Source organism: Ambystoma mexicanum, chromosome 2q (assembly GCF_040938575.1).
Source record: "Ambystoma mexicanum isolate Mex_15411 chromosome 2q, UKY_AmexF1_1, whole genome shotgun sequence".
NCBI lineage: Eukaryota > Metazoa > Chordata > Amphibia > Caudata > Ambystomatidae > Ambystoma > Ambystoma mexicanum.
The window spans coordinates 80,950,152-80,968,552 of NC_090924.1; the positions used below are offsets into that span (position 1 = coordinate 80,950,152).

The window sequence follows — 18,401 nt, forward strand, 5'->3', positions numbered from 1 at the left end:
GAAAATGGGATGAATTTAGAAAGAAGATGATGAAGGTCTTCGAGAATGCGGCCTGGACCCCCTCAAAGGAACCTCAAAAGAGCCAGACCCTGGTCGCTCCGTTGGACGACACAGGGAAGTCAGGAACTACTGTGGAAAGATCCGGTAGTAAAGGTGAACCTTGAAAATCCCGAGTCAACGTCAGATCGTCGAAGATTCATCGATAATCGAGTGTTTCCCCGACACCGACTAAAAAACATAAGTTGTGGAAGCCCTCAACGACTTTGTCGCCGCCATCGGCACCAACGGCTTCAACTTCGAAGCCACAAGTGTTTTCGACACCTTTGTCGAAGACGTCATCAGTGCCTTCGAAGATTCCTTCGATACCATCGAAGATTTCTTCGACCCAAACTCAGGCACAGGAAAGGGGATTTACTCCTTTACCCAAGTCAGACTTCTTTAAGTCTATGTCTTCTATATTTGTAGAAAGTGCCTCAGAAGAAGTTGTTGTTTCAACTTTTGGAGTGCAATAGGGTACCAGAGAGGTTCCAGAAGAATGAATTGATCCAGAATCGAAAATGAGAGACCTGTGTGACACCCTTCACTCTGCTAGTGGCATTGATGCGTCACCAGAGCTAGAGTTTACAAAACCTGACCCTGCAGAACATGCAGATTCAGGGTACAGCAGTTTGATGAATAGGGTTGTTGAATACATGGGCTGGGGTACATGGGCTGGGGTAGATCCTCTATGAGAAAGGAGAGAGAGAGGTGGGCACCTACATTTGATCAGGATGATATGACTGATATACTAGACCAGGGCCCTCAGAAGGACCCAGTTCTCCCCTTCCATAGGGCACTTCAGCGGAAAAAAACTGGCAGGTTCTTGATACTGCTTCTGTAGTCAACAGTAATTTTCCAAAGAAGTACAGAACTTCTAGTTCTGACCCCGATTACTTAAAAGAGGCATCCCACTCCAGAAAGTCTGGTTATTCAGGCAGCAACTTCGTCAAGACAAATGGCCTATCCATCTATCCCCCCGGATAGAGAGGATAAAACGGTGGATGCTTGGGCCTGTAAGGTCTTTACCTCAGGTAGAATGGCTCTCAAGTCAAGAAATGTCACCTGTACCCTGGCCAGGTTCACCCATACCCTGTGGGACTGCATTTTGGCAGCAGCTGATCATATTCGGGAAGGCGAGGAAAGGGAAGGCTTCCTGAATATTGTCAAAGACGGAAAGGAGGACTGGATACTGCTGATAGTATCAGCAGATCCATAGCTGCAAGCACAGTGCTACACAGATTTGCGTGGTTGAGGAAGTCAGGGTTTGCACCAGACGTGCAGGCCAAGCTACTCAACATGCCTTTTGATGGCTTGAGGCTGTTTGGCATTAAAGCTGATGAAAGCTTAGAAAAACTGCAGACCTCAAGAGCCGCGGCTAAATCTCTTAGCGCCTCTATGTGACATCCTCAAAAACCTTATTCGGGCTCATCTTCCTGGAGAGGCCGTTCTTTTACTCCTCTTTTGGTAGAGGAAGAGGACAGGCCATACAAAGAGGTAAAATAAATGTTGCTCGTGGTGGACGAGGAAAAAGTACAAAACCAGCCTCAGGAATGGCATCTTTGCCCTCACCCGCTCCTGCAGCAGCCTCCAAGTCACTCTGAGGCCTTATCACACAAACCCCGGTGGGAGCATCACAGCATCCGAAAGAATGGCGAGGCATTACTTCAGATGCCTGGGCACTGGAGACAGTAGCTCAAGGTTACTGCCTTCCCTTCCTAAAAAGGCCTCGGGACCATCCACCGGGAACCAACTCTGTCAAAATTCCAGATCCGCTCCTTGTGCAGGAAATTTTAACCCTGCTAAAGATAGGTGTCATAGAACATGTACCTGTAGCGGAGAGGAACAAGGGTTGGTATTCCCCCTACTTTCTAATCCCAAAGAAGGACAGAGGATTGAGACCCATCTTGGACTTAAGAAACTTGAACAAGTTCCTCAGGAAGGACAAGTTCAATATAGTAACCCTTTCCCAGATCCTTCAGGCTCTTCTACTCCAAGACTGGCTGGTATCAATGGACCTTCAGGATGCTTACGTTCATGTGCCAATCCATCCCAAGCACAGAAAGTACCTGAGGTTCGCGGTTGGCAGTTCTCACTATCACTTTTGAGTTCTGCCATTCGGGCTGACCGCCGCCCAAGTGTTTTCACCAAACTGACGGCGGTTGTGGCAGCGTGTCTCAGGAGAGAGGGGTTTCACGTCTACCCTTACCTGGACGATTGGTTGATCAGAGTGCGTTCTCCCGAACAAGCTCAGGAACATCTGTCGATCACCTGTCACTTCCTTCATAATCTGGACTTCTCCCTCAATTTCAAGAAGTCTCACATGATACCATCCCAAAAACTCCAGTTTATCGGAGCAGTCTTGGATACTTCCTCGGGCAAAGCCTCGCCTCCCGAGGTGAGAGCTCTCCACATTCTGCAGATGGTAATAAAGTTCCAGAATGCCCAGCATCTGCCAGACTTCGATTTTCTGAGGTTGCTCGGCCTCATGGCATCCTGCATTTTTCTGGTGCCACATGCTCGACTGAGGATCAGATCCCTTCAATGGGCCCTCAGAACTCAGTGGTCCCAATTCCTGGGGAGTATGTCGGATCTTCTGCAAGTCATGAGCGCAGTTGCTTAGGATCTACTATGGTGGGCTTGCAATGACAACATCCTGAAGGGAGAATATTTTTGCCAACCATGGCCGGAGATAACAGTAGTGACGGATGCCTCGCTCACGGGTTGGAGAGCCCACACCAGCGATCAGGCAATCAGCAGTCGTTGGTTTCCATCTGAGTCCAAACTACACATCAACCTATTGGAGCTGAGGGAAATCAGACTAGCGCTGAAGGCCTTCCTGCCCTCTGTACATGGAAAGAATGTTCTGATAATGATGGACAACACAGTGGCCATGTACTACCTCAAAAAGAGAGGAGGCATAGCGTCACTTCCACTGTGCAGCGAGGCAATGCAGCTCTGGTTCTGGGCAATACAGGAAGGAATCTCTATCGGCAGTTCATCTAGCAGGAGAGCAGAACACGGCGGCAGACGCTCTGAGCAGGCAGAGCACAGTCTCCTTCTCGAGATTTTCCCCGTTTGGGGAAGCCCTCAAGTGTATCTGTTCACGACCACGGTCAACCGGAAGTGCGAACAGTACTGCTCAAGGGAATTTCCTCCGAGAGGAGCTCTAGGAGACGTGTTCGTGGTGGACTGGAAGTTTCCACTTCTGTACACATTTCCTCCAGTCCCCATGATTCCTCATGTAATCAGGAGGTTGAGAAAGTTCGGGAAAACCATGATCCTAATTGCCACGGATTGGGCCCGGAGGACGTGGTCCCCGGACCTTCTGGACCTGTCGATCTGCCCTCCATACGTCTTCTGCAAAGAGAGGATCTTCTCTCGCATCCAGAGGTCAAAATTCAACCTTCACGCGTGGTTTCTGAGAGGTTGAGATACAAGGATTGGTATCTTCATGATGACGTAATGGAGATTTTGCTTTCGGCCAGAAGGCCAGCAACTAAATCCCTGTACTGATGTTGGAATAAATTCAATATCTGGTGCAGGGATAAGAATGTGGACCCTTTTCAATGTGGCACCCCAATGGTGCTTTCTTTCCTATTGCATCTAGCCAATCTGGGGCTCCAGATTGGAACAATTAAAGGATATCTGGCTGCGCTCTCCATTTTCAAGCACTCCTCGGAAGAGGGTTCCTACTTCGAAATTCCATTGATCATTCAATTCTTGAAAGGGCTTACTAATGTGTACCCTCCAGTCCCTTTTCATGTCCCAACTTGGGGTTTAAATCTGGTACTTAAGTTTCTAACTTGCATACCTTTTGAGCCTCTGCACTCCTGTCCCTTGAGTTTTCTAACATTAAAAACTGTCCTCCTTGTGGCCTTAACATCAGCCCGCAGGGTTAGTGACTTATAGGCTCTCTCATGCAAACCTCCGTATACTACTTTTTACATTCTAAGGTTAAACCCTCTTTCTTACCAAAAGTAGTTTCTGACTTTTCACTGACTTTCACTTGTCACATAAAATCATATTACCAACGTTCAACCCTCCTCCTCGTTTGGGCAAAGAAGAGGAGAGATTGCATAGACTGGACATTAAAAGGGCTCTCAGTTTTTACATTTCAAGAATGTCAAAATTGCGTCAGGATGACCAACATTTTGTAGGTTATACTGGCCATAAAATGGGATTAACAGATTTAGTGACAAAACAGACTATATCCCACTGGATCATTTTGGCTATAATTGAGTGCTACAGATTGGCGGGAAAGGACCCACCGGATGGGCTTCTAGCCCATTCCATTAGGGGGATGGCTACTTCTGCCACTCTGAAGAGGGGAGTCCCTGCAGCAGATATTTGTTCAGCTGCAACATGGGCATCAATGCATACCTTCATCAAGCATTATTGCTTAGATGCTTCTTCTTCCAATGAAGGTTTATTTGCCAAAGCGGTACTCCATTCCGTCCATGACAAAAATAATGAGTACTCCCACCTCCAAAATTACCACTGCTATGGGAGTCTATCATAAGATGTGGAATACGTGGGCGGACACAATCCACAATGCAGAACAAGTTACTTACCAACTGCAACGTTCTTTTGACTGGATGTTCCTCCCACGTATTCCTCATCGCCCCTCCCATCCTACTCCGAAGTACAGTTTACGTTACACTTCTCTCTCACGAAGGGTCTTTCAGTCATGAGGCACGCCTGGGTGTTCCTCGAATATTTCCTCAAAAAAACAGAACTGAAGCCAACGGGCGCGGCACAAGCTACTTATACTGTTGGTGACGTCGACACGGTACGGAGCCCGTCGAGGGACATCAACGCCACGACCTCGTGCACACCGCCCTCTGCCGAGAATTATTTTTTCGAAGCAGCGAAGCTGGCGGATACGAATATCATAAGATGAGGAATACGTGGGAGGAATATCCAGTTGAAAGAACGTTAGTTGGAAAGTAACTTGTTTTTCTTACTCGCCAAGAGTCAATTGTCCATCACCAATTGATAGTGGTGACTGGTAAATGCACATTTTGATGCCTAGTATCCGGTAAATAGAACTACGTGTTAGATTGTCCATCTACCCAGTTACTGTGATGGATCCCATAAGAGAAGATTCCTTCAGTATGAACACAATTGGTCCAAATCAGTTAATTTTTGTCCCATTCCTGGGATTAGTGTTATGTAATTTGACATCCGCAGTCCTGCTAGAGTGCTGTTAAGGACAACCATCTCTGTAAATGTATACACCAATAAGTAAATGTCAAGTGTTGAGGTTTCAATGAGCAGTTGCCTCCTGGCCCTGTAACCTTTTTTAAATGTGCAGATCAGTAGGGCTGCCATTGGAAGTTACCTGAATGTATAAACCTAGTACTATTTGCAGAATACGCGCAAAAAACATGGCTGCTTTGAAAACCCAACTCCATTCTGGCATTTAGTTGCTTGAAAATCCCAGCCCTGCTGATTTAATCTCTCTCTCGCATGTTTTGATAGAACAAACGATTACCCATATGTACCTATTGCAAATTCACAGATTTTAAACTGCCTCTTCCTTTGCTTTGATGTTTCTGCAGGTAAAGGACTTGACCAGATACTTGGACCCTGCTGGCCTCGGTGTCATTGGTTTTGAAGATTTTTATCGTGGAATTTCAGAGATCAGAAATGGAGGTGAGTTAATTCACTTCAAATTTAATATATAAACATTGACCTCCAATGTTTCCTGCACAGGATGCACTTATTTTACTTACAACATTAATTCATACTATTTATGCACATTGTGTATGTTGCTTAAATAGTTAGTACCAGTTGCCATGAGTCAGTTATTGACACTCTTTCCTGATCTTTTGATGGTCACTGACATTCAAGACCTACTGCCTTGTGGTGTTCTATGCAGCCTTTGGTAATGCCTGTTTTTGGAGTCCATTCTCAAAGAGAACAAATGGAGTGTAGACAAACAGTGCAAGCAAGTTAGGTCGTAACTGCTGATGGTGGCCCAGAATAGTTTAAAACATTTCTGTTACAAAAGATTTTAGGCAGGCATCCTAATTAGTTATTTTCTTATGATTTTGAAGGGCCTTAATGTCCTCAACACTGCGCACTTGCTTTGTGATAACATGTTGAACTGTTAGTGTGTATTTGTATTCAGGCCAGCTGACAGGGCAGGCTGACCAAGGAGGCCAGATACAACCATCCACCTTTTGATGTAGGACTAGTAGTAGGTGAAGGGAGGGTCCTTTAAGCCCTTCCTGGCCATCACCAGCCTTGGAACAAGCATCCTCATACAAAAACCTAAGAGACCCCCAGTATAGGAGTAACAGGTACCCTGGTGCAGAGGTGCACACCAGGATGAGAAAGGACCAGGACTAGAGATCTCGTTACAGAGTGGGGGGGGGGCTCCTGTTGGTTAAGAGTGATGGGTACAGTTAGTGGGGAAGAAAAACCAAGAATCTAAACCTTTGCTTTGTCCTTACCCCAGAACCTTTAGGAATTGGTCCATCCCGATTTTCTAACACCCCATTTGTTGCTTTACCTAGAACCCTTCAATGTGAAGGAACAGGGACTGCGTTACTTTTTTTTATATATATATATTTTTAAACCGTTGCACAGTGGCAACAGGTTAGAAATACAAAGCATACATCATCACATGACACAAATTAATTTGAAGACTGAATGATTGCACAGCAGAACTCCTGTAGCCCTGATATGTCTCCCCTCCCTCCCTGCTCTGCCGGTCAGGCATCCCCTTGGCCGCCCTGGTCAGGATCAGGTGGTCCGAGTTCCATGTTATCGCGTAGGGCCAAACGGGCAATCCAGGGCTTATAAATTTGTGCTGGGAGAGGGGCCCAAATGTCAGTGAACCGGTGTAGGAAGCCTGCCTTGGTCGCAGTGACCATTTCCGCCACCAGAATGACCCATAGTTTGAGCCACCAGAAGAGCGTTACGTTTTAAAGATGAAAGCCGTTGGCCTAGGAGCAAAAGCGCTTACTCGAGTGAGAAAATCGTATGATATAATAACATCAAAATTCTAACAATTTTAAGTGATTTTAAAATTCATAAACAATGTTGTTATCACTCTTCGCAAAAAGGTACATTCGTCAATCTTGTATTACAGTTGGCAAATTTGCTCAATTCTACAAATATTACATCACTTAATTTTGTGAGATTGTTAGTGTCAGATTAGCCATGTACATTGCAACCTATTTAGCCGACTATGGCAATGAGTTTTACCCAAATTGGCTTTTTCAAGGCTAAAGTTTATGCATCAAACAATATTGCTTCACTATACATGAAAAGCTTTTTCTGTGACGTAATACACTGGCATACCAGATGAACTAGAAGACTGTGCCAAAAGCAGCATAGCGGTTCAAAAGGATGAGTACAGAAGTGAGTTCAGAGTGATGAGCATCAGAGAGAAAGTTGCGTGTAGTCCCCATGGAGCATTCACTATGGAAGTGAGGTTGAAGTGGTTCTTCAAGGTCATAACTAGGAAGTTCCCCAGATGTTTGGGTCAGCAGAGGTTTTCTTCAATAGGGGTAAGACAGTGGCATATTTGAAAGACAGTGATTGAAGAATTCAGAGGGACAAGGGCCGATGACTTAGAATAAATTACAATTGTGCCAGGTGGAGAGGAAATGCCGTAACAAATGCTGGTAACACCGGATCTGGAATTTCTTCCGAACAGGCACACTGCGTTTGCCGGTAGGCGCAGAGAACTACCAGCAGGCCTGACCAGCCGGCTGTTCACGCCCCTAGAGTCAAAGAATTGCCCCCATCACCGGCACCGCTACTACCAGTGATAGGGGCAAGCCCATTTCATGGAGTCCTAGGGACACCATGGAATAGGAACTTACTGCCATTCCCGGCACCTGTAATATCCCAGTAACGGTAAGACAAGTTTTCCGGTAATCCGCCAGTAGTACCGGTGGGTTACCGCCAAATTCGTAATGAGAGCCTAAGTCTTTGACTGTTTGTGGAGCAAACCGGTCAACAGGAGTGCAAGATGTGTTGGTGCTGCGAAGCCTGTGTACTAATTTGTCAGGAGAAGAGTAGTCCATAGTAGAATGGGTAGGGGAGAAATGGTGGGTAGAAGGTTGGTTTGGGAAGGAGAGAGAGGAGGTCAGTGAGTGTCATTCATTTTAGAGATCTTCGAAGAATAGTAGTGAGCATAGTGATTAAAAAGGGAGGAGGCGATAGATATTGGCTTGGTAGTTATGATGCTTAAGGGGTCTCCCAGTCACTGCTTTCTCTTTGTCTTCTGCTCCTGTCGGTGGATCAAGGAAGAAACCGGTCTGTTGATCTGCTGGAGGAGTTTTCTGCCCTCATCTGCCCATGCTGGCTGGATGCAGTCGTTTTGGCACATCCAATTTGGGGTTTCTGTTGCAAGAAGTCCAGCCCAGGCTTCCTTTGTCTTCCTGCTGACTCTACTTTGGTGTCGAGTTGGGCCTTCCGTGTTGGGACCATTTCCAGTTTGTTTTACTGCTGCTGCTCCCCCTGTTGCCACCAAGGTCTCCCGCATTGGAGCAGGTTGCTTCAATTGCCTGGAAGGATGGTGGGACACCACTACCCCATTTCATCTACTCCTTGGACCATCCTGGATCACCCCCATTCTTGTTTCTACCATGGGACTTCCTTCTGTGGCTGTGCCACCCTCTCTTGCCCGTTGAGCTTCCAGAATTGTGTTTACGGGAAAGCTTATTATTCTTCCTTTTGTGGGGTCTTATTTGGCTCAAGCCCCTGGGCACTAGATCCTTGTAAAATGCACCTAGGAAGAAGTCCTGTACTTGCCTAGGTTGTTTCATCTTTCTGGAGCAGTTTTCTCCAAACCTACTGCAGTGAGTAGTTACCGCTGTGTCCTGGGGGGCATTTATTTGAGAGGTATGTGGTCAAGGCTTTTTGGAAGCATGCCTTTTCCACATTTCCCATGGACTAACTTTGAGAATTGTTCTGCTTTGCTGCATCCTCATCTGCAGCTTCTGGTTCTCAAACCAACCTCTGGATCTCTTGACTGACTTCTCTAGTCCTCCCCTTCTTCTTCTCCATAGGCGAAGATGTCCTACTGACTTTGTCCCATTGAACTCTATGGAACATTCAAATCACTGAGGAGATCTCTATAATTGACTTTGGGTGTACTTACATCCCCTGGATATTTGTCCTGTACTCATCTGTGTTTCAGGGCTTTCTATTCTAGGAACTGGAAATGTAGTACCTACCATTGATTTCTTTTTAAATCTATTTTTTAAATCATGCTCTCCATTTCACTGTGAATGCATTTTTACACTCTAGCTCATTTTGGTGACTGTTATAAATTTTCCATGAAGGGAATTAATTCCATGTGTAATGGTTTGCTAAAATGTATCCAGATTTGTTTGAAATCCTGTGGCTCTGTGTTTGAATTGTTTTCCACAATCTAGCACGGTCTTTGATTGTGATATGTACATTTGTGTTACATTATTCAGATACTACGCACTAGAGGCTCACATTTAATTTTAGTTGTTGGTGTTGGGCTTAGCCAACTTTATGGCTTTTTTTCCTGTGTGGTAAAATGTCTGGTTCCAATTTCGTTTCACACATTGTAAATCTGTGTTTACCACCAGATATAGAACCTGCAACAATTTTCAAGTTTGAGTTGCCTTTTGGATATTGTATGGTTGTTGTGCTATGCTAGCATTAGGGGTTTTAACTGTTTTGTTTGAATGTGGTTTCCTTTTTTCTCCCCTATCCCTTGGCACCATGTGTTGTCTGCCTATCTGTGATAGTGAACCCACATAAAGTATAGAGGTGTGGAAGAGCCCACAGACATTTTCTGTTTTTATACATATACAGCACATTTTAATAATATTTATTATGTTCTCTAGTACCTATGAGACCTGATGGAGATCTACATGTGTAACATTAAATAAATACATAAATATATAATATATACATGTATATCTGTGTAGTGTATTGTTTCAAGGATGTGTATTCTTAAGTCATAACAAAAGGACTCACTATCCCTATCACTTTCAGTCTATTCCCTACCTACAAAACTAAAATAAAGGTGCCTGTTTGTCCTCTAAAGAAATTGAAAAAAATGTCCCCCTTCAAAACCTACTTTCTATCAAGCCCTACCACTATTGAAAACAGCCTAAATACCCAGAGGCTTCTGCTACTATTTGATGGGCCTTGCCCAGCCAAGGTCACTGGCTTTAATCTCCAAAAGCCGTTCTCATTTCGATGTAAGGGAAAATATCACAAAACGTCCTTCATTAGCTATAGGTGAAAATGTCTTCTGTTATCTCCCAAAATATTTTTATAATTCATTCCCTTCAGACTCATCATGAGCTGTATCCATTCTTGATAATGGTTTAAACGTAAAGATCTGTTTATTCGAGGGATTCCTCTTGTCTCCCTTTTCTGTCCAATTGTAGGTTTATTGTATGCTTGCTTCTGATGCTTGTGAATCGGTTCAGAATCACATGCTGTGTATATCGTCTGACATCTAGTAGAAATCGCGTAGTATTGCATCTTTCTTTCAAAGATCGAAAAGGACGTCGATATGGTCAAGGTCCCACCAGATAGTTTTTTTTCTGTCAATGTAGTTGGTCGCTTATGCGCAGCTGGTAAAAGTTTATATTGCTAACGTTTATTTCCACGGCCTAATGATGTCTAGTCACTTCGATGGCTGCTTCGTGGGTTTCCTGCCGCCGATGACATCTACATCTGCTTGGTGACTGTTCAACTGCTCAATGACTGTCGACCGCATGGCCTCGGCCCTCCGGCCAAGCCCTTACAGTAGAGAGAGTGGGGGCCTGGGTTTTATTCCTATCTGAGAATGTATTTCCTTCCCCTCTTTCTCCTCTTTGTCTGGCTGCTGCTATCCTCTGCTATGGAGAGGACTCCCTTTAAATTCTGCCCGTCTAACGGCAAGTTTCCTTTGAAGGACACAAATCTCCAATGCAATCAGTGTCTTCATCGTGACCACAACGGGCGTTCATGCAAGGCCTTTAAGCTCTTTTGACCAAAGACAGTGAAAGATAGGCGGACTAAACGGTGGGTGTCCTATGCTATGCAGGCCGAAGGCCTTGCCCTAGTCGGCGCCGTCACTTCAGACGATGAGGAATCTGTGGGCGCCCATGCCTCCGATTCAGAAGCCATCAACCTCTCACCAGAGCCTTTGTGCTCCCAGATGCCCGTCCCTGGCCTCGGTAGACAGGCCACCAGCACTGTTAAGGGGAAATCACACCCCAGCGACAAGGGCAGCCACGTATCATGTGTACAAAAGCACATAACCCCCGATGGAATTGTTGAAGAAGCGCTCAACACCTGCAGGACCGTCAAAGGTTTCAGCGGCACCTGTCAAACCTCGCAGTTCGACGCCCTCCACACAACCGCATGCGCGGCATGCACCTGGGCACCATTCTGGAATGGGCGTTCCTGCTTAAAAATCCTCTGTCACCGACCCGCAATCCAAGAGCACGCAAGCCAAGGAGTACAAGGGCACCCCTCTCGTCAAGAGGACTATTCTGAAGCTCCCCAGCCTACGGCCTTATTAGGAAAGTCTCCCACTTTCCTCCTCCTGACCATTCAGCTTCTTCTCTATGGACTAGGGAAAGTTTTGAGCAATACATGGACAAAATATCCCAGTTCATTGACTTTTCAGACCGGTATATTGTACCCAAGAGACCTACGGAAGTGGACTCCTGCCCCATCCCCTCCAAATTGCAGAGACTCCACACCTCTGCACAAGGACACCAAGAAGACATCTTGCAGGTCCCAGATGACCCAAACCAGGAGGAGTCTTTTGAAGAGGTTAACCCTTTTGATCAGGACCCAGACTGGGACCAGGCAGAGGATCAGGGTCCTTGGCTTACACCGACACATACTGTTGACCCAGATGCCCTTTGTCTGGATCCCCCTGCCACCCCTCCACAAAGACAGTCATCAACTGTGGACGGTCCAGTTGTTGTTCAATTCCATTTTAAAAAGAGCAGCTGACCATTTTAAAATTGCAACACACAAAGCCGCTCCAGACTCCCAGACTCTGCCTTCGTGGAGGATATCCTCAAGGAGAAGACTCCCACTAGCCAAGCTATCCCTTTATTGAATTCTATAAGGAAGCACCGGGGCCCTTCTTTGCTGTCACCGTCTCTCACTCGGGCAGTTACCCCCCCCCCCAGGTGGAGAAATAATTTCGCCCATCGCCCTCAGGCCCCCTCTACATTAGGAGTCATGCTACACCTGACTCCTTAGTCGTTACGAGCACTCGGAAAAGGGCATGGGTACCCCTGTCCACAGCAGAATCCCCTCCGGACAAAGACTGCAAGAAGCTTTATGCTCTGGGCAAGTGGGTCACCTCCTCTGCGGCCTACTACAAAAGGATTGCAAATAACACCACACTACTGGCAAGTTACAGTGATGTCTAGTGGGTCCTAGCACAGGATGGTCTTCAGGACGTTCCAGAGCCCACCTGATCATGCCTGCTGTTGGTCGTGGCTGAAGGCAGACAAGTAACCCAAAACATACTGACGAACACTTTGGAATCGGCTGAGACCGCTGGATGCACCATCGCGCAGGGTACCCTGCTTAAGACATGCCTGGTTAAAAAACTCTGGGTTCAAACCCAAAACTCAGGCCTCTATAATTAATAAGCCAGTGGAGGATTCAAACCTTTTCAGCAAAGCGGTTGACGACACCCTAGAGAAGGCAAAGAAAGAACACAAGACCCTGAAATCACTTAGCCAGATCACTGCTAAGCCATTTCACCAGCATGGAGGCTCCAACTCGTGCCAGGCCTTTTGTGGCTAATCCTTCTCCCGCTCGCCCCAGGGGCAATACGGCTCAGGAATGGTCCTCTGGTGAAGGATCCTCTGGTAACTTCCAATACCAACAAAGAGTCTCTCGTAGGGGCAAGAGTAGAGGCAGATACTCTACTCCTAAAGGCTCCCTGGCCTCCACCTCAAAGTGACTCACCTGTTCAGGTTCCCTCTCACGTTTCCCCAGTCGGGGGTCGCTTGTCTTAATTCATCCACGCGTGGATGGGGATCAGTTCAGATCAGTGGGTACTAAAGACCGTTGCCCATGGGTATTCTATCAAGTTTCTCTGACCCACTCGCTACCACCCACTGAGAAGCAGACGCCTGTCGCCAGAACACCTGCGCATCCTGCTGGAAGAAGTTCAGATCCTGCTGGAAAAGGGCAGTCGTCCCCCTTCTCCCAGTAAACAAGGTTATTTATTCAGTGTACTTCCTTGTAACCAAAAAGGATCTCACCATGCGCCCTGTTTTAGACCTGCGCCCTGCAAACAAGTATGTAAAACCTCAAAAGTTCAGGATGACAAAACTTCAGGAGGTAATCCCATTGCTGCAGCAGGGGTATTACATGGCCACATTGGACATGAAAGACGCATACTTTCATATTTCATGTTGCCAGCGCACAGATAGAGGACACCCACTATCAGTTCAAGGTTCTCCCTTTTGGCATTGGCTCAGTCCCAAGGTGTTTCTTAAAGGTGCTGGTGGTAGTAGAGGCTCACCTGTGCAGGCAGTCCATCACAGTCTATCCTTACCTCGACGACTGGCACATAACGGGAGATTCGTACGGAACATGCCAGACAAATACCCAGAGGACAGTAAGTCTCATCTTCAATCTAGGATTTTATATCAATGAGAAAAGAACCAGTCTGACCCCCAGCCAAGTCAAACAGTTTCTGGGGGCTCTAGTTCAGACAGAAGACAGGCTCGTCCTCCCCTCCAATGAGAGGGTCCAAAATATGCTGTTCCAGATTACTCACTATGTAGCCAGTCACCAATTGACCATATGCAAAGCCATGCAACTGATGGACATGATGGCTTCCTGCAACTACCTAGTTCCCAACGCTCGCCTGCACATGTGCCCCATGCAAGAGTGGCTCTCGGGCCAATTGGTGTCAGGCCAGCGGCCAGTGGGACGATCTAGTGGTGGTCTCGGCAGCCCTTGTTCAGTCTCTGCAATGGTGGTCAAGGGAAAACCTTCTACAGATGAAAAACTTCACCATCCCCGCAGCAGAAGCCACTCTCACCACGGACGCATCTCTAGTGGGGTGGGGATCTTACCTCCTTCAACAGACGGCACACAGTGTGTGCTCTCCAGCAGTAGCATCCAATCACATCAACCTGTTGGAACTTCTAGCAGTGTTCAAGGCCCTAAAGGCCTTCCAAACACACTTTCAGGGGAAAACAGTTCTAGTCCTCACGGTCAGTACTACAGCCATGTACTACTTAACAGGGGGGCACTCGCTCTCTACGGCTGTCCAAACTGTCTCAGAACATTTGGAAGTGGGCACTCAAACACATGTTCCTTCTTTCACAACATGTTCAGGGGAACTAAATCTTCTGGCAGACATACTCAGCAGAGACTTCCCCCTACCCGTAGAGCACGAGTGGTGGCTACAGGAGGACATTTTACTCAGCGTCTTCACAGAATGGGGCTTCCCAAAGATGGACTTATTTGCCACTCTGGAGAACTCCCAATGCCCAGATTAGGCCTCCAGGTACCCACAGAACCGCTCCAAGGGGAACGGTCCTTGGATAACATGGTCCAGGAGATTTGTCTACGCTTTTCTCTGATTCCCATGATCAACAGAATAGTGCACAAGATGCACCAGGAACCAGTTACGATGATCCTGGTGGGTCAGCCAAGCTTGGTTCTCCCATCTCATGGCAATGTCAGTCACCCCTCCCAGGAGGCTGCAGTGCCCATACAACATGCTGTCTCAAGATCAGGGAGATGCACTACACCCATGCCCTCAAACTCTCAACTTCGCAGCCTGGCTCCTGAGGTCACCTTCAGCTCCCTCAGAGATGCATGGACGTACTCCAAGAGGCATGGAAACCTACCACTAGACATTGCTACTCCAGCAATTGGAAGCACTTTTTAATCTGGTGTAATGTCAAGAGCGTCAATCCTATTGATTGCTCACCTAAAGATATCGTCCTTTACCTAACCCACTTGTTACATTCAGGACTGGTTTTCAATTCTCTTATAGTCCACTTAGCTGCGCTATCGGCGTACACCACGTCCCAGAGCAAGGTTTCATGGTGGAACATTCCTGTAATTAAAGCCTTTATGGAAGGGGTAAAAAGACTTCTTCCCACTATTTCTAGCCAGCTGCACATGGCTATCCTTAAAGCACTCACCTACAAGACCGCTCTTCTGATGGCTATCTCCTCTATAAGGAGAGTTAGTGACCTGCAGGCCCTTCCAGTTCAGGACCCATTTGTCACGATTCACAAAAACAAGGTGGTTTTGCCCACACACCCTCGCTTTGAGTCCAAATTTATCTCAAAGTTCCATGTAAACCAGTCCATAGAACTACCCACCTTTTTCCAGAACCCCGCTAACGTGGCAGAAATAAGCACCCACACACTGGATGTAAGGAGAGCGGTTATCTACTTACTCCTACGTCCCGTCCCCTTTCCTCCATACTTATGGGACATTCCTCCGTCCTGTGGGACGGCACCGGAGGACTTTGTAAAAAGCATCACATTTTTCAAAAATGTTTCCTTCCTCTCTTTTTACACGAGGTACTGCACGCGGCCGTAACCCTGCCCTCCTTCGCTCCGCCCAGCGCATCGCCATTCAGTCCTTTTCTCTGCACATTCGGGACTGGACGCACTTGCATCTTCGGAAGATTATTTCCTTCCAGTGTCCTTCTCTCCTGCTCCGGTTTAGCGGTCACGTAGTAGTCAGTCTATGCCGGTTCGGTTAGATTTTCTTTCTTGTTCTTCTTGCGAGCGACGCTTTGCTGCGGCGGATCCCCATCCTCTTTGTTTAGAGTGTTTGGGTCCAGATCAACGGTGGGACTCGTGCTTCTACTGCGATTCCCTTTCGGTCCGGGAACTTCAACGTCGTCTGGAGCGGTGGGAGGAGGTGTCTCAGCGCGTACCTCCCCCGCATTTTCAGAGTTTCATCGAAGAGAAGAAGAGACGCCCGGTAAGTTCTTTCATTTTTAGGGCACCCCGTCCGGGGGACTCCTTCCCGGGGTCTTTCCGGTCCGGCCGGGGCTTCAAAAGCTTTTTTACCGGGGTTTCCCCTAAGGTGCTTTTCAGGCATAAAAAAGGTACCAGAGTTTTCTCCGAGGGCCTCCGTAAGGGGCCTGCCTACACCGGATTGCAGTCAGAGGTCCCTTCAGTGGGGGCTATTCAACAGCCCAGTCATACTGAAGCTGGGGTTACCGGAGATTGCTTCGAGGTCTCCTTGTCTGGAGCTTCCCATACAGACACCAGGGCGTGCCCCGAGACCTCGGTAGAGGCTTTCTGTACCGAACCAAGGGTCGAGGCCCCTCGTGAGGGAGCTGTTACCGGACTTGGGTCCGAGGTTCCTCTGTCTGAGGCTAAGGTGACCGACAGAACTGAGAGGCCTGTTAAGGTCTTGTCGGTGAGGTGGATTCCTCATCATGTCATGGAGTTCCCCGCCCTTCTCACCTGAGACCATCCTTGCTGGACTCCGTGGGCGGTGTCTTCTTGCGGACAGACCTGGACTTGAATAAGGCTGAGCGAGTCCCTTCCGACTCCAGCTTGCGTTTAAGATTCTGGGATGCAGCAATCCGGGGATCCGGGAAACGAAGAAGACGTGCTGATGGCACACAAGTCCAGGAAGCAAGAAGAAAAGGGAAAGGGGCAAGGAATGGAAGTAGAAAAGCTAGGAACCAGGAAAGCAATACTGCGAATTACGGAGCACAGGTCTGATCACTACTTGGCAATAGCATTGAGACGCGCGGAGCCGCGGGGGTGAGGTCTATGAGTAGAATACGTTACGTCCAACGTATAGACCGCGGAAGGCGTGTCACGCTGGACGGCCTTGTTGGCAGTGTCAGGGAATGCAAGGCCCGTTGCGATAAGGACCAGGAAGACCTGTGGGTCATGACAGCATGCCTCCTCCGAAAACCTGTTCCTCCAGGTTTGCCTGGGTGTATGAGGTGGTATCTTCTGAGCAGTCGAGGGGTATTCAGATTAGAAAGTGGTTCCCAAGTTCTTTCACTGGGGGGATATCCTTTCCATTCAACCAGGTATTGAAGCTGACCCCGTTTATACCTGGAGTCGCATATCCGGGAAACTTCATATTCCAGTTGATTGTCCACCACCACAGGAGTGGGTCTGCAGGATTTCCGGGAGGACTGAATGTAAGGTTTTAATAAGGAGGTGTGAAAAACTGGGTGAATCTTTTTCCAGGATTCTGGTAGCTTGAGCCGGTATGAGACTGGGTTTATAATTTCCTTGATGGAAAACGGACCATAATACCGGGGGGCCAATTTGTTTGGCTGTAGATGTCGGGGTAGTAATTTTGAGGACAACCAGACTTGATCTCCAACTAAATAAGAAGGCCTGGTTCTTCTTTTGGAATCCGCATATCTCTTGGTCTGTGTTCTGGCCTTCTCGAAGTGCTCTTTATGTATGTTGAGTGTTTCAATCCAGGAGTCGACAGTAGGTACCGGTGTGGGTTGTGGAAGAACAGAGGGCAGAACTGATGGATGGAATCCTTGGCTGCAATAAAAGGAGCTGGTCTTAACTGCTGAATGATCGGAATTGTTATAGGCGAATTCAGCCACGGGTATCAGGAGCGACCAGTCATCCTGAACCTTAGTAGCAAAACATTGAAGATATTGTTCCAGAGTCTGATTAGCACGTTCTGTGTTCCCGTTGGTTTGAGGGTGATAACCTGATGAAAGAGCGCGTTGGATTCCTAATATTTGACAGAGGTGTTTCCAGAATTGTGAGACGTATTGAGGTCCTCGATCGGAAATTATCTTGGAAGGAAGTCCACGAAGGCAGAATATGTGCTCCAGGAAGATTCCAGCCAGTTCAGATGATGATGGTAGCTTATTGAGGGGTGTGAAATGAGCCATATGAGTGAACAAGTCAATGGTGACCATGATGGTGGTGTACCCTCTGGAAGGCGGTAATTCCACAATGAAGTCTGTAGCGATAAATTCCCATGGCCTTGTTGGCAGTGCGGGTTGTAGCAGACAACCCGCCTGCCTCTTGTTGTCATGTTTATTCTGACTATAGATTGCACAGGCTTGGACGTATAGTTGTACGTCAGTCTTCATTTTAGGCCACCAAAATTGTCTTTGTATGAGGTGGAGGGTGTTGGTGATGCCACGATGTCCGGAGTGAAGGGTATCATGACAGAGGTTTATTATTCTTTGTTGTAATTTTTGTGTAGGAATGAGCAGAGCATTGTCCTTGAACACATATATCCTTCCTTGACTCTCAGGTTCCATTGATTCTTTCTTGAAATATTTTTCCAGAGTTCAGAGGATTGGGTTTGTACTCTGATTTCTTCCAGGAGGTTGACTGCTTGAGCTACAAAAATTGTGTGGGGAAACATCTTAGGATAGGCCTTATCTTCGGTAATTT

The 18,401-nt window shown here is 47.2% G+C and overlaps 1 protein-coding gene across 4 annotated transcripts in view; it reads left to right on the forward strand.

Annotated features, from left to right (window-relative positions):
- RAB11FIP3 (RAB11 family interacting protein 3) overlaps positions 1 to 18,401 on the forward strand; it is a 945,045-nt gene that overhangs the window by 167,420 nt on the left and 759,224 nt on the right. For all 4 annotated transcript variants that reach the window (XM_069646896.1, XM_069646893.1, XM_069646894.1 and 1 more), the window contains exon 2: positions 5,601 to 5,694. In XM_069646896.1, coding sequence (XP_069502997.1) covers positions 5,601 to 5,694 — 94 coding nt within the window. The remainder of the gene's footprint in view (positions 1 to 5,600; positions 5,695 to 18,401) is intronic.